Below are 19,390 nucleotides of genomic sequence, written 5' to 3'. Positions count from 1 at the left end.
AGTTCGTGAAATGACTGTCAGCTGTGTAAAGCTTTTAGTGACTGTGCTCATTTGTGAGCGATAGTGGCAAATGTTTACAGACCACACGAGTAGAGCTGATCTGAGGCACTTAAAAGAAATAAAGACAAATCAACATGGCTTGGGTAGGGTGAACAAAGTAGAAAGGTTACGCAAATAAGTCTGAGAAAGAGCAGCTGAGGGAGTGGTTCGTAGGTCTGCTAGAGGAGGGATCCAGGACCTCACAGTGTGCTGTGTGTGCAGACAAAGGACTCCAGAAAGTGGTCTCTCCCTGTGTTACCTATCTTGAGGGCCTGAGGATGTGACCCTTCAAAGAAAGCTACCAACCACAACTGCACTGTGGTAAGTTATACAGAGGCAGAGCTGTAGATGACAGGCAAGCATGCACGTATGCACAAATTCATGTGAGCAGAACTGAGATGAGACACAGATGTGAAGCTAAGGCATTTGTGAGAAGGAATAGGTCACCTAGCATCCAGGGATCAGGACAGTCATGTGTTCTATCATGTGTAGAACAGGAACAGGAGGTAAGGGACTCGTGCACATAGATGTTCAGAGACTGACCTCCATGGTTAACCGGGCTGGAGGGACATTCACATCTGTGGTACAGATCTGTATCAAGTTGATTCTGCTAGCCTCTCCATACATCAGCACGCCTCTGTCCTCAGGCGCGTGAGCTGCAGTTTAACTCTCAGCCTTGTCATTCATACCCCCAGAAGCCAGACTGCTGCTGATCTGTCATCCTCGTGATGGTCACAGGCTCTAGTGCAACATGCAGCCTTTTACCTACTGCTTTAGTCTTTTCGGTTAGGGTGCAGTGTGAGGTCCCCACGTCTCCTCAAGTTTCCAGACACTGTCACTTCCTTACTATGCACCTCAAACAGTTTTCATTGGGACCTACTGCCTGGTTAGTAGGAACCCAGATAGGAGCTTACAACCCAGGAAGTGTGTGATGGGGCCTAGGCATTTGTCCTCTCCCTGAGGTCTTAGGGCAGTGATTCTCAACCTTCCTAATCCTGCGACCCTTTAATACAGTTCTTCATGTTGTGGTGACCCCCAACCATAAATTTATTTTTGTTGCTACTTCATAACTGTAATTTTGTGATTGTTATGATTGTCTTAAGAACTAAACTAACAGAATACCACATAAATTGTATTAAGTTTTATATAATCCTGAGATTCCTCAAAAGAAAGTTGCACAGAAGTATCAAGGCAGAGAACTCATATACCTTACACAGAAGGGAATGTTGGTAAGAGATAGAGTTTAGATTCAAGGCAAGCAGTTGTAGTGGACTGTGAGGTATTGGGAAATGAATGGAAAAAGGGGTTATTTTGATCGATTTCAGCATTGATTCCTAGACTTCGGTGATAACTTGCAAGGTGGGAAGATTTAGGACTTGATTTTATGGGAGATGATACAAAGAGTCCCCCAAACTAATATTGCAAAGAAGCATTATTTAGATGGCATCCACGTTTGCTTACTATTGCTGTGGTAAAGACTACAACAACAAAAAGCTTGGGGAGGAAAGAGGAAATGGCTTATTACTTGACTTACACTACCAACCATATCACTGAGGAGAATCAGGACAGGAACCTGGAGGGGGAACGGAAGGAGAAATCATGGAGGGATGCTGCTTATTACCGCCTCAGGTGCATGGTCAGCTGTCTTTCCTAACACCTCACAGGACCACATTTAAACTGGGCATTGCTTAGGCTGGGCAGTGGTGGGATGCTTACCCAAACCATAGCTCTGCTGAAGTGTTTTCTCCCATCAAATACCCTCTCAGGTGCCATGCTCACAGAGTCTTTGCAGATGTGTTCTCATAGGCATTCCTGTTCTGATAACCCTTTGTTAGATCTGTGACACATACCTTGACGCTGGATTATTCTCATGTGTGTAAGTCCTGTTTCTATTGTCCTCTTCCTAGTAGAATTAAAGTTCCTGAAATTTCCTTGTCCCTTGAGCAGAAATATGTAGTAAACATTGCATTTAATAAGTCTACGTGAGCCTAGGATGTTGTAAGATTCCCTTGATCCATCCTTTTTGAAGGGAGATGAATGGTTTTTCCATTTCACTGTTAGAGTTGGTTTATAAGAGGAAATCCTAACTTTGTTTAGTTGGTTTGTAAAAGAAGATCCTAAATATTTCTAAATGCTTAGAACAGGATGTAATTGGTAAGTCAGTTTAATGTGAATCTGTTCCTAGTTTTAGGAGATCTGTGAGGATCAGTTTAAAAGTGCAGCTTGTTTTTTCGTGTAGCACTTCTCCCTATGAGTAAATCCATGCTCCCCACCCCAATGCTAGCACCTTTAGGTAATCATAGCTCGTACTAATGGTAGTTTGCCTTTAGATTATAGGGTAGTTAGGTTCTTTCACCATTTCTTTGAAGGCCAGGCTCATAATTGTGAAGTCTTCTGCCCACTCGGTTAGTATTTCAATTGGGCTTTTAAATTTCTTTTTGGATGTAGTGCCTAAAGGGAAAAGAAAATGTTGCCATTGGAGAGAAAATACGTCTCAGGAAGAAACTGTGTTTTATAGTAGCTTCTAGCCAGGAGGGGTTTCAGTGCCAGCAGCTTCCATTCCGTCTCTCTCTGCCTTCTTTGATGACTTCGCTTGTTTGATGGCTAGTTTTATTTTTGTTTTTTTCTTTTGTTTTGTTTTTGTTTTTTAGTGGATTTGAAAACCTAGTTTTCAAACTTAGTATGATTGTGTTCGGGTTCTTCAGAGAAAGAGAACTAATATATGATATGGAGGGAGGAAGGAAACTTATTAGGAAGAATGACTATGAAAACCGAGAGATCCGGTAGCCTATCAGTTAGCTGAAAGCCTAAGAAAGCTGACTGAACAACTGTGAGTTTGAAGGCAGGAGGAATGAGGGGGGGGTAGCAGTTTTAGTCCAAGCTTGTTGACCTGTGAACTAGGGATGGATGACATGACAGCCTAAGCAGAGAGTGAATTAACCCTTTCTCAACTTTTTTTGTCCTATTTTGGCCCCTCAGTGGGCTGGATAATGCCTCGCTGTGTTGCCTGGCTGCATTGGTGAGGGTAATTCGTTTTATTCTGTCTACCAATGAGATACTGATCTCAGAAGCACCTCCCAGACACAGCTAGAACATTACACCATTTGGGCACTTCCTAGCTTGGGCAGATTGACACATAACCTTGACCATCACAGTGATATTTGGCTTCTGAAGTCTGTTGCCTGCTAAAAAACAGTGTGTGTTCGGTGTTTTGCTTTTGCTGTGTGAGTTTTAGTTTAGCGTGTTTTTAGTTCCTGTGTCTTGCTTTCTCCAGTTATCTTGAAGCAGAGCTTCTTTTTGATTGTAGTTAAGGTTATCCCTCCCTCTTTATCTTATCAGGAATGACTTTGAATTTATGAGGTAGAAATATATGTTGTGTATTTCTTGTTCACATTTTTCTCTCCATATTTATCCAAATGAATTCAAACCTTATATTCACACAAAAACATGCATACAAATGTTTATAGCAAATTTTTTCATAATTGCTGAAATATAGAGAGCAAACCAGATACACTTGTACATGGAAATGTATAAATAAACTGTGGTTCATTTGGAGAGTGGAATGCTATTCATCAATGAAGAAGAAAGAGACTACTAAGCCACAAAAAGACATGGTGTAACTTTAGATGCAGTGTTCTTAAGTGAAAGAAGTCAATCTGACTACACACCATATTACTTCAATAACACAACATTCTGGAAAGGCAAAAATGATAAAGAATAAAAAGAGCAGTGCTTGTCAGGGGTTTAGATAGGGAAAGAAAGTCAAGAAAGGATGGGTGCGTTTGAGACCAGTGAAATTATTCCATGTGGTAGCTGTATGACCCCACACATTTCTGGAGGATCATTTAATGCACAGTGCCAACAGTGAACCACATTTATAAACCACGGACTTTAGTTAATTATAATAATGGTTGACAATAACATAGTTGGTCATAGCAGTATATTGATACTGGCTTGTCGGTCATGATGATAGCATGAACAATTAAAAAAGGAAACAGAAGTGGGTTCCTTAACATCTGCTTGAGTTGTCTATAGATTAAAACTGTCTTTAAAAGTCTAATTAATTTATATAAACATTAAAAAAGAGGTATATATAAATCCCACTGTGGTTTGAATGTGGGCTAGCCTGCATGGACTCATGACTTGAGTAAGCATTTGTTCCCCAGATGGTGGTGCTATGTGAGGAGGTTGTAGTGGGAAATGGGCCTGGTTTGCAGAAGTGGGTTTGGGGGTGAACCTTAAAGATTATGGGCACCTTTGGTTTCCACCTAAATAGCATTTTGGCTTCCTGATTTGCCAGCATATGGATAATTCTCACAGCATGCTCCTGTCCCCATGGACCAGGCAGCTCTACTCATTTAGCTGTTTCTGTGAGCAACAATAAAATCTCTCCTTAGTAAGTTGTGTCTGCTAGTATTTTGCCATGTTGACAAAAAAGGGAACTACTATAGACCTTAAATAGTTGTGGAAATAAATTACATTGGCAGGAGATTGTCCTATAAGTAGATACATTATAGACTTAGGACTTACTTTATCCCCTTAAATTCTTAGATTAGTAAGACTGAAATGTTTTTGCACTCCTGTGCTACTGCCTCCGCCTCAAACCTCATTAACTTTATTAGTTTCAGGCCATGAGTATTCTTCCAAAAATCATAAATTACATAATTCTTATTTGTTTTAGGAGCCAATTACTCCAGCCTTCAGTGTTTGGACCTAGCTTGCTGTGTTTGAACTGTACTGGCCCTGGGGATCCATGTCTAGTGTAGTGCCACCATCCTGATGGGTCTCACATTCTCCTGAAAGACGCTGCTTTATTACTAAAGTAAAATTAAGGACTACGTTTGTACTGAGCCTATCTGGATTAGACACCTGGCTCTGTCTCGTAGCTGGGTACTTTCTCTTGTTCCCATTTTCTTCTGTCCCTAAGTTCTAAGGGCCGTTGAAATAACACACAGACCCCTGTGCTGTCAAGCAATTTTTTAGAATTAGACTATGCTTAGGTTGTATTGTTTTGTTTGTTTATCTGCCCTGTGGATCAGGAAACAGATACATCATAGGATGCAGACTAACTGGTGAGTTAAACCATACACACTTGGTGCAAGTCAGGTCCATTTAACAGAAAAGTCTGGGATCTCAACCTGGTCATGGACTTAATATTGAAGGCGAATTTAATTAATCCAGGCCAGTCGGTACAAGAAGATACAATTTTAATATAAAAGCACACTCACACACCCGGAGTTCAGTTATCCACCGGAAACCGGAAACAGGAAGCGGCTCCAGTCTCTGCGCATCCCAATTAATTAGTAAAAACATTCGCCCGAGGCTGTCCCGCCCCAAAAGGCGGGGTCTCTCTACATAATATGGTGGGTGGGTTGGTTAGGAGACCTTCTATCTACCTTTTCTTGAAAAATCAAAGTCATCAATTGTGCAGGTGTAATGCAGGTGCAGAGCAGTGCATGTGTTGTGTGTACCCCTCAATTGCCTTTTACTGCCGATACCTACCTCTTAGAACACTGCTCAGACTGAGGAGCAATGTGAATCCTCTCCAAATCTCTGCTTGTCACTTCAGTCATGAGGGGAACCAATTCCTAACCTATGCATTTTGCCTATCACTAAGTTTGTATAAACATAAGCCATTCTTTTGTCTGACCGCATCTGGAGTTGAGGTCTAAATATACTCACAGTATAGTCATCACTTATCTACAGTTTCAGGTCAAGTGCAGTCTGAAATTATTATCAGTATAAACAAACAGGTTTTATTCATGCATTTAGAGAGGGAATATGTGTAAGTGTGTATGTTTTGGTATATGACACTTAGAAATTAGATTCTGGCATTCTGAGTAGTAAGTAGATTTGCTTCATTTCACATGGGAAATCAGTTGCTCTCTTGTCCCTTGGTTCTGCTCCATATACAGTGAATGGATATACAGTGGGTCACAATCTTGCTACACTACCCAATCTAAGCTCAAATTCAGGGTTCCCTTACCTCTGCCCCCTGAGTGGTGCCATCCCAGTCAAGGTCATCTGTTGTGGTTTGTGCATTTTGGTGTTGTTTGTGTCTTTAGTAATAGTGGACTCAGAGTGTAAGGGTGGTGCTCATAATTTGATTAGAATGTGTGATACTTGTTATTACATTATTACTGTCTTATTCTTAATGATTTTTAAGTTAAAATTCACCATAGATTTTGTTTTGGGAAGCTATAGTGTGGTGGTTTTTGTTCTGTTTTGTTTGTTTGTTTTTAAGGCATTCATCTGGGGCCCAGAAATGTATCCCCGTGGGATAAGGAACCACAGTTGTGTTCCCTGTTTGCAAATTCTCCACCCTAATTGGTGTTGTTATGCCTCATTCCTCACCCATAGAGAAGATAAATCTCCTTTGGGGTCTCTAACATTGTCAAGACATGGGTTGTGGAAAGTTTCTGTTATTTTTGTGGGTGAATGATTCCAACCATCTCTGTTTCCTTCTTGTTTTTTTCCATATGGATCCCTTTAGGAGAGCTCATTGCCTGTGTGTTCTGGTTGTTCATTTGCCCAGGCTCTAGCTCATTGGGCTGCCCTGCTTACTCTCAGGTCCCTAGGACTGATGTATTAGCATTCGTATGGGCTTCCCATGGGCAGATGGGTGTTCATAGCTCTCATTGCACTGTGAATCCATTTTAAATGGCCACAGTATGATGCTTACTGGCCCCCATGTTGTAAGAAGAACACATCTGGGAAATGGGTCACCCAAAGACTAGCAGACCATTTCCTATCTTTACTTGGTACAGATACTTTATTAATCTTAAACATTTAAGTCTGTAATTAACAGGAATCTAATTGGAGATAAAATAGCCTCCCCCTGAAAATCTGAAATTGCTGAAAGAGCACCTGATGAAATTTTTTCTCACCTGTAGGTTTTCATCTTGATTGACGGCATAAAGAGAATTCATCCTCTGCCTGTGCTCTGCCATTGCTCTTCTAGTCAGAAATTCAGATGGGCAGCTTCTCCCTACATCGCAACCACCATTCTTTAAAAATAGTGAAATCTAGTTGTGTCGTTTATGGCAGTGTTTCTTCTGCACCAATTGAATACTCATTTGTCTCTTTAGGACCCTGGCCATGGGTCATGGTACGTGGTATTTGAGGTCACTGTGTTAATAATTCAACTCTATATAGTAGATCTAGATGCACTTTGAATCACCTGGAAAGAGAGTCTTAATAAGGAATTATCTAGATATAGTTGTCCTGTAGGCATGTCTGTGGGAGATTATCTTGATTATTAATTGATATATGAATCCCATTATGAGCAGCTCTATTTTTTAGGAAGGATGTCCTCAATAATATTAAGAGGCAAAAGCCCATGTGTTTATTCTCTATGCTCTTGCCTGGACATGATGCTTTAAGTTCCTCCCTTGACTTTCCCATAGTAGTGGGTTGTAACATGGAATTGCAAACCAGGTGCACCTTCTCCTCTTAGGTGATTGTTGTCAGCATACTTTATCCAACAGAAATGAAATAGAACTGTTACATCACTTACTACTGGATTTTGCCCTGCCAGTTATCTTCTAGGACAGGAGTTATATACTCAAACCTCTGGGTTTTGGTAGGTTTGTCTCCAAGAGCAGCAAAGTACTATTTGATTGAAGCTGCAGATATCCCATAAGAAGTAGTGTGGTTCTTTATTCAGATAACTGTAATATGCGTATATATTTATGTATTAAGAATACAGAGGGTTTTGCTGGGTTGAAAAAAAAACACGGATTTTGAGGATTGAAGAAACAAGGGCTAAGGCATGTGGCGTGAATATATAAATATGTGTGTGTGTGTGTGTGTGTATGTATGTATGTATATATTCTCCCAGAAAGTTCTGCATGCCTCCCATTCTGTGGCTCTGTAATTCAAACTAAATTAAACTATCTGGCGGCACACAACTGCTACCCTAGCTAATTGGGAAGGTTTTACAGGAAGATGACAAATTCAAGGCCATCCTGGATGACTTAGTAGGACTCTGCCTCAAAATAAACGTTTTCAAAAGGAGCTAGAGAAACAGTTCAGCAGTAGAGAGCTTGCCCAGCATGTATAAGGCTTTGGATTCAATCCTCTATAATGCAAGGGGAAAGAAGAAAAACCAGAATATCAGAGCAACCATTATTATTCTTTGCCTATCACAGTGGATAGGAGCCACTGGAGCCAGTTTTCTGGGAAATAGTGGACATGTAAGATCTTTCCTTTGGGAGGAAAATTTCAAAGTCTTCATTTATTTGATATTCTGCCTCTGTGGAGGGGAATAGTAGCCTGGTTTGTTTTTTTTTTATTTCCATGCTGATAAATGTTCGTTTTGAGTGCAGTCTCATAGAGACTTGATGTTGAGTATAAGTTTTCAGTTTTGTTTTGCACAAATTGAGTTATTAGAAAAATAAAAGTCTGAGAACTGTGTTAGTATTAATGGTGTTTATATGTGTTAAAATGTCAAGGACATGATCCAGAAAGGACACATTTTTACAGATGTAGGCTGCAGGAATAGAACAATCTGGCAGGCTTTGTTTATGCTCAGTGACTTAAACTCCTAGATCTTGTGGTGTCCGAGATAGGAGGGAAACAGTACTTTTCAGCCTGGAAAGGGAGTGGAAACATTGTGTGCCTGCTGTTCTCTAAAGTCCCTTTGCTGTGTGTTTTGTGATGCCCATTGTGGGCTGCCTCTTGGGGGTCAAGTAATAATATGTTGGAAGAAAAAAAAAACATGTTGAATTTTGTTGCCAGAGATAAAATTGCATGGCTAGTACCTGGCTCATCTGGGCTTACTTGGGAAGTGAACAGCAGACAAATAGCATGGACTTCTCATGAAAGTCAGCAGCCGAGGGCAGCATCTTCTACCTCCTTCCGCAGTTACTTCCCATCTTCAAAGTCACCTTGTAGTCTGAAGGGCTTCCTGAGTTCAGTCAGCTTGTTTAGTTAGGCCCTGGGAAGACAGGCATCTCTTCTAAGGCCTTGCACATCCCAGCAAGGGCCCAGCCCTGAGCTGCCCCCAGTTTGCTTCACTTTTGAAATCTTGCAAACTTTAATTTTTAGAAGTGTTTTTTAAATTTTAGGCTCATGGCAAAATTTTAAAAAGTTCTCAGATGTTCCCCTCTCCTGCTCTTCTTTCAAGTAAAGGATTAGGTTGACCATGCCCTCAACAAGTTCTGTCTGCCTCTCATTAAAGGGTGGTGCCCTGACTAAAGGGAGGCATGGAAGATGCTCATTTAGCTGGGTGTCTTGCCTCAGAATAAAACTGGGACTGGTGGTTCTTGGGTAAATATGAAAAATTGCTGGCAGGAAATCTCTGTCATCTGATATAAGAATCACCTTTTTTTCCCCCTTCTTTGGTTATACAAAAGGAGTTTGAGTCAAAAACTTAAAGTAGTATATTTTAAAAAGCTCTTTTTGGTCTTTCAAAATTATGTTTATGTATTATTAATTATACCACACATATGTGGTATTCATGGAGACTAAAAGGGTGTTGGAGCCCCTAGAACTAGAGTGACTGATGTTTCTGAGACATCATGTAGGTGCTGGGAATAGAACTGCAAGAGCAGTCAGTACTCTTAACCACTGAGTGTTCTTCCAGCCCCAAAAGCTGTTGTTCATTTTTACTTTAATATTAAGGTATTATTTACTTTGTGATTAGAGTTCTTAAAGACTTTATCTTAAGTATTTTAAATTATACTAAGAAATCATATATAAGGTATGTGGAAGGCCAAGGCACTTTAGACACACATTTTTATAGCAAGATTTGAGAGAATGCTTTCTAAAATTTTTAAGAACTATTTTTATGTATTAAAATATTTAAAATGGAGTTTTCTGTTTTAGAACATTATAAAAATAGTAGCTTGAATATAGACTTTAAATGTTTTCCAGTAGAAAATTCTTCAGTATATTTTAATTTCAAAAGGGGAAGCCTTGACAAAGAAGTTCCCACCTTTTCCCGTCTCCAGGCTATGGCTCCCTTTGTGATAAGTCTGTCTTTTTTTCTTTCATGCAGAGCGTACTCCTTCCATGTTACTGCTGATGGCCAGATGCAGCCTGTCCCATTTCCCCCTGATGCCCTCATTGGACCTGGGATCCCCCGACATGCTCGGCAGATCAACACCCTCAACCATGGGGAGGTGGTGTGCGCAGTGACCATTAGCAACCCCACAAGGCACGTGTACACAGGTGGCAAGGGCTGCGTTAAGGTCTGGGACATCAGCCACCCTGGCAACAAGAGCCCCGTCTCTCAGCTGGATTGTCTGGTGAGCGAGCATGAGGGGCCTGAGCTTTACTTCTATTAGGAGGGAATAGAATCCCCTCTGTTTTCTGTTGGCTGCTCAAGCCCCTCCCCCTCCCCCAAATTGGGCAGGTTTCCATTACTGCTACTATGTGGGTTAAGTCCTAGTGTTGATGAGTTTGTTTTTGGAGATGTTTTGTGGTGGTTTGGAGCTCACTCTTGAGACATGCTTTCTAAAATGGTGTCCCATGCAATAGAAAAGACAGTACTTTTGGACTTTGATCCCTGCAATCTGCTTACCTTTAAATTTCTTTGTAAATTCCAGGTAAATACCAAACCTTCAACATTTGCTAATATGGCAGGAAAACCCTTCCAAACAGGTTTGGTATTGTTGAAGAAGTGGGGGAGATGATTTTGCCTTCCTTCCATAGCTTCAGTAAGACAGGAATAGAAACAATTGTCTCTCAAAGCACCCAGCCACCCCAATGAGAGTTTAAAGACATCCATCCATTTGCCTTAAGATTGTTAGACCTGTACAGTCTTCAGACTCGGCTGTATTGCCTACATATCTACAAGATGTATGCTTTTGGGTCTGTCTGTGCAGTTGGAAATCAGGAACGAACACGGTTGAGCAGCCCTGTGAGTTTGTTTACTCTTTGGAAGAAAACCATAGCAGTTGGACCCTGATCTTTCCTGTAAAATAGAATGTCCATGAAACGTCTCTTTTGAAGTTTAAAAACCAGAACAGCATTTAGGAATATACAGTATTATCAGTTGACAATGTTCTACAGTAATTACATTCTTTTATTTCACAGAATAGAGATAACTACATCCGTTCCTGTAAATTGCTACCTGATGGCTGTACTCTCATAGTAGGAGGGGAAGCCAGTACTTTGTCCATCTGGGACTTGGCAGCTCCAACTCCTCGCATAAAGGCAGAGCTGACATCCTCAGCCCCTGCCTGCTATGCCCTGGCCATCAGCCCTGACTCCAAGGTCTGCTTCTCTTGCTGCAGTGATGGCAACATCGCAGTGTGGGACCTGCACAACCAGACCCTGGTGAGGTGAGTACAGGGTCCTTCCTAGGGGAAGCCTCAAATAAGACGCTGCTTTTGTTGAGTGTGGATACAAAGGCAAACCGTGGCCAGCTGTGGGTGAGGAATACAGTCTTTCCATATGCCAGAGTGTCATCAATACATCACGTTCCCATTCTTTGGTCCACATTGAGATGAAAGATCTTGCTTTGTCAAGGAACAATATTATGTGGAATAAATGACAACACAAGGGCCTCTAATGTAGATGTTTTGAGCTTGGCCAGAGTCTTGTTTGTGCGAACGGAAATCTACTGACACAAGACAACAAAAGAATATTAAAAATGAGCTTCCATGAATTGAAAGCACAAAATGGCTTTAAAGTATCTATATTTCTGTAGCTAACTAAGAGGGTCATTGCTCTTGGGAACACATGGGCTTCTGCTAGGCTTCTAGATTCTTCCTCTTCCCTCAGCAGCTAATCTGGCTCCATTTAGTGCTCATACCAGAGGTGCTCCAAAAAACTATGTTTAAGAGTAAGCACTTAAGTCAAGTGTAGTGGTAAAGGCCTATTACCCCAGCCTTTGGGAAATGGAAACAGGAGGATTTTAAATCTCATCTGTCTGTATTGCTAACCTCTACTTTATAGATGAGGAACCCAGGCACAGAAGTTACTTTGCATTGGCCCTGTAGTCAGGTCTGGCATTCTGTATGCTGGCTGCCTGGAGAAGCACCAATCATATATATATGGGGTGGGGGCAGGTTTGTTTTATATGTCTTTTAATTTGGACTGACCATGTGTGGCCGGTGGCTGCTCTATGACACAGCATATTCTCAACAGTCAACAATTTGGCAGTCACAGTAGAGTATGCAAGAAGGGGGAGGCTGGAGCAGCACCCATCTAGTGCTGATAGTCCTTAGGGAGAGATGTTTGGCATAAAGAACTAATAATTAACTCAGCTGAAGAGGTGGTAAGAAGTCAGGATGAAGGAAAAAGGTTGTGACAGTTGTTTGAAGAAAAGAAAGGTACCACAAGGACTCCTTCAGCCTGTGGTGATCATAGAGAGGCCTGTTAGCCCTGTTGAGGTTCACTTTCTGGGCAACCGCAGGAGTACTGGGCATGTGTGGGGTGAGGGGACTAGTTGGGACAGGACCTGAACTAGAGATTGAATTTGTGAGAGAACGATTTCTGGCTCATATCTTGGCTGAGAATTCGGGGCAGCAGTGGTGATTTTCTTCCTTCCCTTACACTTTTAAATTCTAAGCTTGGCGCTCTGTGGCAATAAGGTATGGGGGGCCTAGAGAAAGAAAGGACCTTCTTGGCATTGAAATTCCTAAGCAGTTCTATGCTGGGTCTTTCCTGGTTCTGAAGGTGGGTCCTGACCTCTCTGATCTGCCCTGGCCAGTGCATGCTCAGCATGTAGAGTCACGTTTGTGAGAGTCACTGCATGTACCCTCCCCATCTGCCAATCCCAGACCCTTCTGTGCTCATGTTGCTCTCTCCACTGCCAGCCTGTCTTATTGCCTCATGCCCTTTCAGGGGTCAAAAATCCCTGCCATCCAGTTGATTTGAATGCTCTTTGGACGTTGCATGAGTGTCCCCTATAAAGAAAGCTTTGCATTGGGGGTGGGATCTGGCAAGTGTCTGTTGTCCTCAGTCCTTTTCTTTGTCTCTACCTAGCACCTCTGAGGTCAAGAGGCGTGCTTGACCCTTGGTCTCTGGAAGTCCACATTTCCTAATGCAAGGCCCTTTCTGATTCAGAATGGCAAGGTTGAGTACACAGGAGAGCTCACACTGTGCTAGCAGAAAGGGCACTGCTGGTCAGTTCTCTTCTGAATGTGTGTTCTTGGAATAAGCCTTTTCCTTTCTGTGGGTTCAAACCTCGGCCACTGACGGACAGGTTTTTATTCCTTAAGGAAATGATTTGGGTTTTGTTTGTCTATCTTTATTGTCTTTTAGTACTTAAACTCTTTTCCAGACCTTGGAAGAGTTTCACTGGGCCTATTTATCAGAGGTGGCCCTAGTAGCATACTTTTCTTCTGGCAGCAGCCTGCAATGCCATTCCATTTCTTTAGGCCTTGGATCTTGAAAAAAGAAACAGAGCCTGCAGGGGCTGTTTCCTGTGCTCCTCGGGGGAAGGTTAGTTTGATATTGCACACCAACAGACACTGAGATGACACACAGTGAGTCCAAAACCAACAACACAACAGTGTTTACTTTGAGCTCTGGCAGGAAATCATTATTCAGTCTGGTTTGTTTTATCAGGCAATTCCAGGGCCACACAGACGGAGCCAGCTGTATTGACATTTCTAATGATGGCACCAAGCTCTGGACAGGCGGTTTGGATAACACTGTGAGGTCTTGGGACCTGAGAGAAGGGCGGCAGCTACAGCAGCATGACTTCACATCCCAGGTGAGTGCTTGGCTCCAGCCTGCTGTGGAGTCAGAGGGCTTGTATGGATCATTCTCCCACCGCAGCATCAGGGCAGCCAGATAAACAGATCTACATTAAATTTAAAGTGACATGCTTAAAACCATAGAGTACAGCACCTTCTTCATCTGCCCCTGCCGAAGGAGGGAACAGTTACAAAACATTAAGATGCCTATGTACACATAGTTTTGGTAAAAGGAGTTTATGCAGTAGAGAATATACATGTTTCCTTCAGCAGGATATAGTTTGTTGTGTTTATATTCTCACTATCAAATGCAGAATGAGTGTGGAATGAATATTGATTTGTTTTAAGAAATCTAAGATCATATGGATACCCATCTCATTTCTTAACCTTGAAAACAATCATGGCGAAGTCCCAGCATTAAGGGGGCAAATGGACATTGGGTCCCATCCCTAACTAAAAAGCTATTTGTAATTTTGATATTCACTAGCAAAGGAAAATCAGTGTTCTCCAGTGGAGCATTGCCACGTAGATCTCCTGAACTCTGGGCAGGCCCCATACCTCAGACTCCGGGTTTTGTAGGGGTATGCTTTTTGTTTTGTTTGGGCATTTTTGTCTTATTGGTGTTTTTGTGTTTGTGTATGTGTGTTTAAGAGAATGTAAAAGTGGGTAGGGAGGGTGGGTGGGTAAGGAGGTGAAAAGCATCTTTGTGGAGATGGTAGAGGGGAAAATGATCAGAATACATAGTGTAAAAATGTTCTTAAATAGAAAAAAATATGACCAACTAGATCTTTGCTTGGAGTATTTTGTTTTGTTTTAAGATAGGTTCTGATTCTGTAGACTATCTTCAGACTAGCTTCAAATGCAAGGCAGTCCTACGGAGTACTAGACTTGAAGATGTCTGTTATTACTAACTGGAGTTTTAAAGCAATATAAAGACATAGTAACTTTTGGGAAGTAATCAGATGTCACATGTCTGGATCTAGACTTCCTGGGCTAAGGCAGTGCTTGCGCTTTTCTGGTGCCTTCATCATGGTTAGAGTTGTTCTTTTGTTACTACTCGGTGTTTATTTGCTTGCTTGTTTACTAGTAATAAAATAAAACATAGGGTAAAAATCTCATTTCTGTTGCTTTGATAACATACCATGACAAAAGCAGCTTAAAGGAAAAGGGTTTATTTCAGATGACTATTCCATATTACAGGCAGCCTTTGTCATAAGTTCCAGTGCCAGGAGCTTGAGATAGCTGGTCACCTGGCATCCATAGTCAAGGAGCAGAGAGGAAGAAAGTATTGCACACACGCTAGCACAATCTTTATGTCCAAAATACAGTCCAAGGTTCAGCCTATGAAGTGGTGACTTATATTTGGGGTCTTTCTACTTAAATAATGCAAAAACTAAGAAATCCTTCACAGGCATATCTATAGGACAACCCAGTTCAACAGTTGCTCACTAAATACTGATTTTTGGTGACTACTAGTATTTTGTTTTTATATTTCCTGATCTATCCTTCTGTAGAATACTCAGGATATTATTTTTGGTCACCATTTTTATACTTTTGAAAATGTTTAATGGTCATAAATGTCAAATGTATGTAAGCCTGTAACAAGTACAGAGTTAGCTGTGTGCATTACCTCTCCTAAGCAGTTGCCAGCAGCTGGCCAGTCTGTTCTGCTGTCCTCACTCCAAACACTGGATTTCAGATTCTAGACATCATCTTTTCTTGCACAAGTATGTCAGTTAGTATATCTTTATGATAACTTTTAATGCCATTCTCCAGGATAATTTCTTACTTCACAGCATGGATGAAACTGTTCAGTCTTCGGCTTGTTCAGTAGAGGGTCCTGGGTTTTGCTGCATCTCATGCCTCTTCCAGACTGGAGCTGGCTAATTAAACCTCGATTTGCCATCCCTTGTGCCTTTTCACTTTCTTAATTTATTGAGTAAAATCATCAGTGATCTCATCCTACTTATAACAGATCTTCTCCTTGGGATACTGCCCAACTGGGGAGTGGCTTGCTGTGGGGATGGAAAGCAGCAACGTGGAAGTTCTGCACGTGAACAAGCCTGACAAGTACCAGCTGCACCTTCATGAGAGCTGCGTGTTGTCCCTAAAATTTGCTTATTGTGGTGAGTTTAGCCGCAAGACTGTCAGTGGCCTGAATGGAAAATACTTCTTAAAAGCATGGTTAGAGATGGTGTCTGAGGGGGAAAATGTTCCTTTCCGTGCAGCTGGATGCAGTAATTCTAATTTATAATTCTGTTGACCCTCAGAGGCGAGCAATGTCTGTCTCAGCCTGCTTTGTTAATTTGAGAAAAGTCAGCAGGCACTGAAATAAGCTTTGAGCACAACTTGTTTTGTGGTAGGGGTGGGGGTAATTGTTAGTGCTCAAGAATGGTGGGAATCACTATGTGCTGACTATACTGAGGATACAGGGGCAGATGTATGGTTAGCTGCACCCAGACTCTTTTCCTCTGAATGAGAACAGAAAGGAAAGTCTATGAGGAGACTGTCTTTGTGCTTCGAATGGTCATATATTTGTTCATTAGCAGTGAGAATAGATGGGTGAATGTGTAACTAACCCAAATTGGACGTTCTATAGGTATCTGATATGACAAACATTTCACATAAGTTCAGTATTTAATTCTTTTTGCTCTTATTATTTCCATAAGACTGAAAATGGCTGTGATTCTGAATAAAGTATTAAATGACTCATTGTACTAGCACACACACACACACACACACGTGCTCACACACACAACAAGCTCAGGTGGGTGTAGAAGCCTGTGGTCTTCATCATTTATCCTAAAGCCTCTCATCATCTTGATTTTGAGGAAGGCTTTTCACTAAACTTTGAGCTTGCTAGATGGCCAGCAAGTGCACAATGCTTACCTGTTCTATGCCCTTCCCCAACTTATCTCTGGGAGTTGGATTCCAAGTACACAAGGTTACATGCCAGAAATCTGAACTCATGGACAAGCTTGCAGATATTTAGCCGTCTCCTCAGCCCTTTGACAATTTTTGGTTACAAACAGGATCACACCAAGGAACTTACTTGGATTTTATAGACCAACCCTTTGGACATTATACTTCACATGTTAAAAATGTTCTCTTTTGAGCAAGGCGTGGTAGTCCACAACATTAATCCCAGCACGTAGGAGGCAGAGGCAGGTGAATCTCTGTGAGTTCAAGACCAGCCTGGTTTACAAAGAGGTCTAGGACAGCCAGGGTTGTTACACAGAAACTGTGTCTCAGAAAAAAACAAAAACAAAAAAACAAAACTCTTTTGGGCCAACTAGATCATTCCACATTCCATGGGTAAAAGCACTTATTATTCAAGCTTCGTGACCTGAGTTCAGTCTTTGAAATCCATGTTAAAAAGCTAGATGAGCTAGGGAACACCTATAATCCCAAACTGCTACAGTGAGCTGAGAGTAAGCTGAAACAGGAGAATGGAAGCCAGAAGCTAATAGGGCAGCAATAGAAACAGTAATAGAGACCCTGCCTCAGAAAGGGGGAAAGAGATCCAAGTCCACAAGCTGTCCTCTTCACCTTCACACATGCCTCCTGACCTGTTTGTGCACGTGCACATACGCACGCGCACACACACACACACACACACACACACACACACACACACACACACAAAACAGTGCTGTATTACAATTAATTCCAACAGGGGAAATTTTAATATTGCTGAAGTTATATGTTCCTTTGCTAATCCTAGGCAAGTGGTTTGTGAGTACTGGAAAAGACAACCTCCTCAATGCCTGGCGGACACCGTACGGAGCCAGCATATTCCAGGTACAGAAGTGTGCTACCTTGTGTCCTTTGAAACAACTAATGAGGTTACCTTAAAATGGAACACATTAAATATCCTCTGCCTGTTGTTTTTTCTTACAGTCCAAAGAATCCTCATCAGTGCTTAGCTGTGACATCTCTGTGGATGATAAATACATAGTCACTGGCTCAGGGGACAAAAAGGCTACCGTGTATGAAGTCATCTACTGAAAACACTATGGCTTCGTATTTACAGTTGAATTGGGCCAAATGTTTGAAATTTGTAGAAATAGAAAAGTTATAATTAAAAAGAACAAACAAACAAACAAAAACATTCGAAGAAATCTGTTTCCAAACGCTGACACTGAACTGCTTTGAGTCTACAAAGAAAAGGCAACAAGTCTATGAATAGACAGTCACCTGTCTACCTTTGGACACCACAACCATACAGAGGCCACAAATGTGGGCTAGAGGAGCAAGCTGCTGCCTGTCAGTCACACCTTGCCCCAACTGTGAGCTTACTTTTCTGTTCCTTGCAGTTTACTTCACGTTGAGTCCTCTGTAGAGCAGTGGTGTCTCCAACGAACTTGTTTCTTGATTTTGCATCTTGTGATTTTTTTTTGTATTTTTGTTGGTTCAACATTTGTATAAATTGTAAATATATTTGGTTTATTACAGTAAAGCCTTTAGTACCAGTAAGTGGTCTTCCTCCTTGATTGTTTTTAATCAACACTTTGGATTTGGGTTTTGAGAGTAAAGTCCATGCACGTGTAGGTAAGTTCTCAGTGCTCTTGTCTTTGCACACACGTATCTGACATGGTCGTCTGCTGTGTTGGGACTGATCGTGTCAAGTCCTTGTGGATCACCAGAGACTAAGGATCAGAACTGGAACTATCAGTGAATGACAGCTTTAATAGAAGAAATTGAAATTACTTTGATACTCATTCTTTGAGACTTAGGATTAAAACTCACAAACTATTATCATGATTTTTATTTTGTTTTTAGCATGGGGTCTTACTTCATATCACAGGCTCACTTTGAACAGGTAGCAATCCTCTTGCCTCAACTGGGATTACAAGTGTGCGCCACCTTTCCTGGCCTTTTTTAAGTTTAGATAATGTAACAAACCTGTTTCACACATTCATCCCTACTGTCTTCTCTTTCCTCACCCAAAAGAGACCCTCTTCTGCTTTCATATTGCATAAGTGTGAGTTATATTTATGGTTAATTCTAGATTGTGTGTATGAGAGCAAATACATACGCTTTTTTTCAAGGTCACAAATTAAAGTTCTGCCTTTTCCTGCTGTCTCACTGAGAGGCAGAATCTGTTTTTCTTAGGAAGTCCCAATCTTTTCTTACCTATATTCTTTCCCTTTTGTTTCAAGAAATGTATAGATGATTTATGTTTTGTTTTATGATGTGTGCTGTTCGGGAAGCTGTGGAGTTCATGTCCCTGGAAAAGTGAGGTGGAAAGTCAGCTGGTTATGTCTCATTAGTACTTACGTGATCTATTATGCTAATTTACTTACTCCAGCAAACCTTGCCCAGTTCATCTCATTAAGACTGTCCCTGCAGCTCTGGACATTGCAGTGTGTCATTAATCTTTTGTCTTTATTTTTATAGAGAAGCTTTTACCAATTTGATTAGGTGATATCTGTAATGCTGGGCTCTTAATAAGTTACCAACATGTTTTCTTTTGAAGAGGCTACACAACTCCTGCTTTATATACTGCTGTTTACTACTATGTGCTAGAAAATAATGGCTGGTAAGTACCAGTAACTAAGGAATTTTCCATGTCCTTGTTTTCTTACAATTCAGTGAGTTAGCAGTTCTTTATGCTTTTCATTTATCAAGATCTTTTTATATCTTTAAAACATTAGTTTTCACCCTCCCTCCCCCCCCAATTTATTTATTTATTTATT

The 19,390-nt window shown here is 41.2% G+C and overlaps 1 protein-coding gene across 8 annotated transcripts in view; it reads left to right on the top strand.

Moving 5' to 3' along the window:
- Positions 1–18,163, top strand: part of Tle1 (transducin like enhancer of split 1) — an 89,968-nt gene extending 71,805 nt beyond the window's left edge. For all 8 annotated transcript variants that reach the window (XM_026782165.1, XM_026782164.1, XM_005352651.3 and 5 more), the window contains 6 exons: positions 10,040–10,289; positions 11,080–11,327; positions 13,561–13,708; positions 15,667–15,817; positions 17,416–17,492; positions 17,592–18,163. In XM_026782165.1, the coding sequence (XP_026637966.1) occupies positions 10,040–10,289; positions 11,080–11,327; positions 13,561–13,708; positions 15,667–15,817; positions 17,416–17,492; positions 17,592–17,699 (982 nt within the window). In that variant the 3' untranslated portion in view covers positions 17,700–18,163. The remainder of the gene's footprint in view (positions 1–10,039; positions 10,290–11,079; positions 11,328–13,560; positions 13,709–15,666; positions 15,818–17,415; positions 17,493–17,591) is intronic.
- Positions 18,164–19,390: the final 1,227 nt, after the last annotated feature.

Source organism: Microtus ochrogaster, chromosome 10, assembly GCF_000317375.1.
Source record: "Microtus ochrogaster isolate Prairie Vole_2 chromosome 10, MicOch1.0, whole genome shotgun sequence".
NCBI lineage: Eukaryota > Metazoa > Chordata > Mammalia > Rodentia > Cricetidae > Microtus > Microtus ochrogaster.
Note: the sequence above shows the minus strand (reverse complement) of the source record. Positions and strands in the feature narration are given on the sequence as shown.